This window comes from Ranitomeya variabilis, chromosome 3 (genome assembly GCF_051348905.1).
Source record: "Ranitomeya variabilis isolate aRanVar5 chromosome 3, aRanVar5.hap1, whole genome shotgun sequence".
NCBI classification, from domain to species: domain Eukaryota; kingdom Metazoa; phylum Chordata; class Amphibia; order Anura; family Dendrobatidae; genus Ranitomeya; species Ranitomeya variabilis.
In genome coordinates this window covers 337,531,400-337,538,769 of record NC_135234.1, presented here as the reverse complement: position 1 = coordinate 337,538,769, position 7,370 = coordinate 337,531,400, and the positions used below count along the sequence as shown (strand labels likewise).

Genomic DNA, 7,370 nt, shown 5'->3' with positions numbered 1-7,370 from the left:
ACGTGTGGCAATCCGTCACAATGTGTCGCTTCATGTTAATCAATGGTGAAAAAACGCATCCTGCAAACACTTTTGCAGGATGCATTTTTTCGGCAAAACGACGCATTGTGACGGAATGTAGTTAACGCTAGTGTGAAAGTAGCCTTAGTGAACATTCTCTTTGGCAAAAAGTAGACTATTCACAACATCTTTTACTATAGAGCATGCCAGTGCTGCTCATAAGCAGGCCAGATAACTGGAGTCAAGTAGCTTCAGTGCCACTTTACTTCTCCAGAGCTGCCAAAGCAAAGCTTCTGCTTGCAGCTTAGGGAAGCACAGTTTGGGCTACTGGAAACACGAGGCAGCTGCTCTGATCTGTCAATCAATCAATCAGAAGCACTATGTAATGAATAAAGATTTGCAACTGGAATATTTCATTCAGTGATATCTAGGATGTGGGATTTTAGTGTTCACTTTATTTTTTGAGCAGTGCATTTTCAAGCCACTAGTCACACTTTCCACATACATATCAATGTAGTGAAAGCACAAAACGCCATTATTTGGCAACTTGCCATATATTTCATTTAATTACACATTAAAAACAAACAAATTATTTCCCTGCAAGGTAAAAAAAAAGAAAATACAGCCAGCATCTTAATCTAGCAACATGGGCCGTAGATTGCCCTTAAATAGCATAGGGAAGAGGAAGGGGGTAAGAAAAAAAAAAAAGATAAAAAAAAAGTGTATTTACCTCGTATTGCTATAGACATCCATTCAGAATTTCATAAAACACAATTTAAACATTACACATCTAGCAACAATATAGAAACAAAAAATTTTTTTTACATTAAAATCCAAACAAATGCAAACTCCTGTACAAGGAATCCCCTCTGTAGACATAGAAACACTATAGAAATTAATAACATGGTAAAGTATTATACGTATACATTAGGAGAATAAAAAAGTGATAATAAAGTCGTCAAAGTTCACACATCATAAAATTAGCCCAGAAGAAGGAAAAAAAAAAAGTTGAATTCTTATTTTATTTTTTTAAATGCCCTCGAGGAAAGCAGGCGTCTTTTAAGCCTATACAGTCTTACACAACTTCCACACAGCTTCAAGGACAGGTGTAGGAGCATAGCTGTTACCCATCTTCTCATAGGGAAGAGAAAGCCACTGTGGATACCTACAAGATCATCTATGCCCTTAGTAGTCATGCCTTTGGGAAAATGTTTTAACAGCCAAATTGAGATCCCATAGATCACAATGAAACGTTATTCTAAGACCACCGCTATTCAGGAAAATTCATTACATTTAAGTCAGACACTGACAAACTATTTGCCTGTGATAAGGTCACACACGTTCCACTTGTAAGATTGTCATTAGCACAATTTTGTCACTTCCTAGACCTATTTAGACTTCTATGCTACAATAAAACCCATTGGTTCATATTCTGCATCCAATCCTCAAAGAAACACGTGAGGCTGCTACATACACATTAACATCAATTAATGACACTTATATGGGAACGTCGTAAAAATAATTGCCCCCATAATTGCTGGCATTCTAGCTGGGGAAAGGCAGAGCTCTTAAACCAAATCTCCATTGTACTTAATGGATGTTGGTTCCAACACCAATGTTTAGAGCAGTTTGCAGACAGCAGTTTATTTTATACGTTTATTTTGTAAGTGCGGCATCTGCTTGACTGAAACTAAAGCCTCCTTTTCCTCTGCTGAATTTCGTGCTTTCACAGTTCATCCTCTGGCTGAAAGTGTAAGCTGGGCTACTCAATCCAAGTTTAAAGTCATTATTCTGACACAATAATCCCTATAGGATTTCATACACACACAGCCCCAGCGTGTTCCACCCGGCGCCCAGTTTACAATATTGTAAAGTCCAATACTCTTCACTATAGTATTGCTGCAACACAATCTGAAAAAGGTTTTAAAAACGTACAAACACACCTACATGGCGCTACCCCCACCCCCAAATTCCTACATACATCAAGAAAATGAACACAAAAAAAAAAAGCGTAGGGCCATGTTCATATTCTAAGCAGTATTTAACCCTACTTTCAGCTGACTGCACAGATCTGAATGATTTCTTCTCAATGCGCCCTGGCTCAGTTTTAAATATATGTACAGAAACGTGCAATTGACCCTTCCTCCCCAGTCACAAGCAGGCAAACTGGATATTGCAGTAACATCTGCAAAACTAATGGCACGGGTTAGGTTTGTCTTATGCACAGCTGACACCATAAAAAAAAGCTGCAGATATGAACACTGTATGTCACCTCAGCCATTAAAAGAGCAGTCCATAACCCCTTCAACACCAGGCAATAGGCACTGTATTTTGCTGTAGATGCCAAAAAGCAAAAAAATAAATCGGCAGACAAGACCTCATTTTCTACCGCACAAATACATCACCTACTGCATACAAATATATGTCACAAACTGAAGACTGGCGCACCCCCACCTGGCATGAAGGGGTTAACAAGCAGCAAAGCCCAGAAGCAGCATTAATACTCCCCCACAAAAGACATATATACGGTATATATTTATAGATAACTTCCACTATCCGAGTGAGGTATATTTTGTTTGCGTGTGTGGGAGAAGAAAAAAAAAAAAAAAAAAGACAAAAAAGAGCAGAAGCTGGAAAAAGTGCTTGTCAAACCTATAGCCATGCTGCAAAATTAAAAGTGGGGTGAAAGGACAGGGCAACCATAGCAGTAAGTGATCTGAGGTATGTACAGAGATAAAACAGAATGAATAGCTGGCTGGCATTATCACATTACAGAACATTGTACAGGTCGAGACAGCACAGTAGAGATTTACTGACACCTTTCTGAAACAAAAGGAGCAATGCAGCAATTGGGGGTCAAAAAACAACAACAACAAAAATCACGTATATTATACGTAGTCACACAAGAAAAAGGATGGGGTCATAAAGCATATTGTGCAATATGGTTGGCTTCTAGCTCAAAGACACATCACACTTGGAAAATGCTGGTATAAAATTGTGACATTTCTACTGACTCATGACTGCTGCGTTAGTTATTCAACCAATCGGGAACTACGTGCCAATAACAGGGCCCGCCCTATTGGCAGAGAGGCTTTTGAGGTCAGAAAGCACCTGGTGCTTCAGACATCTGTGGGCACCCTGCCAACATGTTTAAGACTAAAAGAAACCCCCCTGCCTCGGCTGCAGCAGTCTTTTTAAGACAGAAAAGTGGGACGCTACACAATAAAACTACACATAGAAACGCTGTGTGATAGATAGAATTATTGCCGGAAAAGTATTTCAAACCCCACCCCGTCCTACAAGAGTAAAAATAGTTATCAAACCACAGCAGCATAACCCGGGCGTTTTCATGTGCTGGCAAAATACTTACATTTTGTTAGGATGGGAAGTGGATGTCTCCTGGGGAGGGCAGCTAGGGAAAAAGAAAACGTAATGGCAATCTGCATTTCTAAAAACCAATGGCAGTGTGCGCCACATGGCCCTTATAGTAAAATCTTATTTATAATACACATTCATTTAATACAGAAAAATTAATTCATTTGCAATATAGTGCAATAGTTTTGCAGCTCATACGCGCTAAAAAGTACAAGTCTGCAATGGTAAAGAACCTGACAGACCGCAATACCTGTAAAAAAATTAAAAAGGTATTTTACAGTAAAGACTAAAACCTCATTTAGCAAGTTTATGGCCCCACACAATTATACCTTACCACGTATGTATATACTCACAAAGCAGCATGTAGTTAAGACAAAGTAAGTCAACTTTTGTATAACCAAGGATGGAGAAATGCTGGCTTTCAAATAAAAAGTAATTAAAAGACAACCATTTGGAGCAAAATCTTCAGATATCTTGCAAGTTTGAGGTAAAGATTCAGTCCAATGCATCAGAAGACAGCTTAAGTTTTTGATATACTTAAATAAAAACATTTAAAACAAACTATTCCACAACTTTCCTCAATTCGGATCAGACTGTGAAGAGATTCAGTGCAAAAAGTCCAAAGTGTGCTGGTAGGAAGCCAAGAGCGCCATCCCTGACAATCACAGGAGACTGTTTCAACCATGTGTTTTAGGGCTCTGAGGAGAAGGGAGATTGGTGAGGCATCCTGCTGCTTTGTCAGGCGAAGTACATTGTATGCTGGGTGTCGTGATGAATCTGAACGGCTTTCGCCAGGGCTTGAGGATCGCGACCATTGCTCTGTCCAGACACATGGCTTCCCTCAGCACTGAGGAGATAAGATTACAATTACTCAGAAGTCAAACCAATTGCAAACACACTAAGATCATTTTATTGACCAACATGCGTGCACGTCTTACAATATCCAAATTAAATCTTATGAAAAGGAACATTGAAATTAAAGGAGTCATCCACTTCTGGGTGAATTTTACTTACTTAACCCCTTCACAACATGCGATGTACATGTACCGCCCAAGTCGTATCTCTTCCTTTGATGTGGGCTCCGGCGCATCTTTCCCTGCACATGTCAGCTGTTTTGAACAGCTGGCATGTGCCTCAAACAGCTGCGGGTGGAATTGCGATCCACCTTGCAGCTGTTAACCTGTTAAATGTTGCTCAGACAGCAGCATTTAACTTGAGCTTCTGGGAAGCGCGCCAGAAATCCCGCCAATCGGTGACCCGGTCACGTGTTCACGGGTCACTGATGGAAATCCCGCCAATCGGTGACCCGGTCACGTGTTCACGGGTCACTGATGGGTCAGCATGACAACTAGAAGTCTCCAGCAGAATATTTAAAACATTTAAAAAAATATATAAAAGTTCACATCACCCCACCTTTAGCCCCATTCAAAATAAAACAATAAAAAGATCCAACATACACATATTTGGTATTGCAGTGTTCAGAATCACCAGATCTATCAAGCTTTAAAAAAAATAATAATAATTCGATCAGTAAACAGCGTAGCGGGAAAAAAGTCAAAACCCCAGAACAACATTTTTTATGTTCCTGCAACATTGTATTAAAATGCAATAACGGGAGATAAACCTCCCACCACTTCAATAAAAAAAGAAACCACCTAGACATGTTTGGTGTCTATGAACTCGTAATCACCTGGAGAATCATAATGGCAGGACAGTGTTAGCATTTGGTGAACATGGTAAAAAAAACTAAATCCAAAAAACAGTTGTGGAATTGCACTTTTTTTGCAATTTCACCGCACTTGGAATTTTTTTCCCCTTTGTGTCGTTCAAAAGTACAACTCATCCTAAAAAAACAAGCCCTCACATGGCCCATATTGACGAGAAAAAAAAAAAAAAAGTTATGGTTCTGGGAAGAAGGAAAGTGAAAAGCAAACGCAAAATCGAAAAAGGGATCCGTCATGAAAGTGTTAAACGCAAGTATTTGGGGGTAAAAAAAAATTCACACATATATAGAATAAAATTGTCCACTGAGGAGGGCAACCATTTAAAAGCATTTGACACAAAATATATGATGAAAGGCAGAAATGGAAGGAACTAAACTAAGCTAAACTGCTCACCTATCATGATCCTTGTCCACAAGATGGTATCTTGCTCTGAAAGCAACCAAGCGAGCATAGTATGCAGGCGCAGGTATAGAGACTGAGCGAGTGCATCGAACATATGTGTGACAAAGTTGGTAAGTTAAGAGTTGCAACTCATCGGCTGTGAAGCAGTTGTCATCCCAAAGAACTTGGTAGTGAGATGGGCGACTTGTTCCCTAAAGGAAACAAAAAAATTGTTCTAATGTTTGCAATATCAGCAGTCAAAAATGGAGCGCAGCAAGAGACATACCTGAATGCCTGCATGGCTACAGAGATAGAAGTCAAATTCTGATGGGTGTGTAATGGTGCTGTCTACTGTAGTTCCTGCTGGCACATTTCCACTTTTACCCACCTTAAGAAAAAATAAATAAAAAATGTAACAAATGCAGTTTGAATTATGAAATCTTTATTATGAATGACAGAGGAGATTTAAAAGCCTTCGTAAGGCTAGTTTCACATTTGCGTTTAAAAACGCAGCGTTTAAAACGCAAACGTAGGTGGTGAAAAAACGCATGTAAACGCGTGCAAACGCTGCGTTGTTTAGACGCATACGTTTTCTCATGCGGTAAAAAAAACCGCGGCGTTTTGACGCGTTTACATGCGTTTTTTCCTGCATTTGCGTTTTTGAAACGCATGCTGAGAAGTGTGTGACAGCTGCCAATCATCAAAATCATCTAGAAAACCCACTATAAATAGAAATAGCTAGGGTTGGGGTTAGGGGTAGGGGTGGGATCCCTAGGGTTTGGGTTAGGATCCCTAGGGTTAGGGGTAGGGTTAGGGTTTGGATCCCTTTATCACCTTGATGGTGGGGGGTGGCTTATCAGTGTGTATTCTTGTTTTTTTCTATTGAAACGCATGCGTTTAAAACGCAACCAAACGCATGTGCTTAAAAACGCATGCGTTTACATAGACAGCAATACGTTTTTTGCGGCAAAAAAAAGCCTCTAGAAATTACTACATGTTGCATTTCTGCAACAAAACGCAAGCATGGAAATGACGCATGCGTCGTCAAACGCGGCAAAACGCATAAAAAAAACGCATGCGTTTTTAATGTTAAATATAGGAAAAAAAACGCAAATGTGAAACCAGCCTAATGTACAGTGAAAGGAAACCTGTCGTCATCTCCAGAAAGCTATTTACTTGCTGCTTATCTGGCTACAGGGTGAAATTCTATAGAATAAGAGAATGCGAGCAAGAAAGAAAGCGAGAGAGAGTAAGAGACAAATGTACCAATAAAAATGCACACCACCAGGGCGTAGAACCGGTTAAATAGATAGTAAAGTTAGATCCTTCCTGTAGCTGCTCACCTAGTCATATGGGCGGTGCAGGAAGCGGTTACAGTCACAGCTCACTAAGTGCAAAGTAATCGCTCAGCACAATGACCGACATCCTGCTCTGCACACACACTGCACATACTGAAGAGCAGGTTGCAATCGATGTGCCAGGGAGTAGTGACTGTAATAGCGCCCTGCATCCCTTTAAGACTGTAAATCAGCAGCAGTTTTCTCCCTGTAGCCATTTCTCAAGTAATCCAGCAAGATGTGATTTCAACGCTATTAAACCACAAATTACCCAGACATTTGCATTTCTGGAGGTGAGAGGTTACCTTTAAAATATTAAGTGTTCAGTATCCATATTTATTTTCAATGTTAAAATGTGAAGGTTACATGCCTGCTATATGTCATTGCCCCCATGACAACACTTCCTTTCATTGCTAGTATGGCGTTTCTAGTATGTGAAAATTTAGATGGGTGTAATCCGCTTTACAAAAGAATAGAGTTGAAATGTGCCCTTTCATGTGCTATAAAAGGGGCCAATATAGAATTTTACCGCTTCCCTTTAATACTGTATGGT

General features: G+C 39.8%; 1 protein-coding gene across 2 annotated transcripts in view; it reads right to left on the bottom strand.

Moving 5' to 3' along the window:
* Window positions 1-534: 534 nt before the first annotated feature.
* The window catches only part of AGO4 (argonaute RISC component 4), a 98,850-nt gene continuing 92,014 nt past the window's right edge, over window positions 535-7,370 (bottom strand). For both annotated transcript variants that reach the window (XM_077295816.1, XM_077295815.1), the window contains exons 16-18: window positions 5,767-5,868; window positions 5,493-5,692; window positions 535-4,222 (exon numbers count right to left, since the gene is read on the bottom strand). In XM_077295816.1, the coding sequence (XP_077151931.1) occupies window positions 4,114-4,222; window positions 5,493-5,692; window positions 5,767-5,868 (411 nt within the window). In that variant the 3' untranslated portion in view covers window positions 535-4,113. The remainder of the gene's footprint in view (window positions 4,223-5,492; window positions 5,693-5,766; window positions 5,869-7,370) is intronic.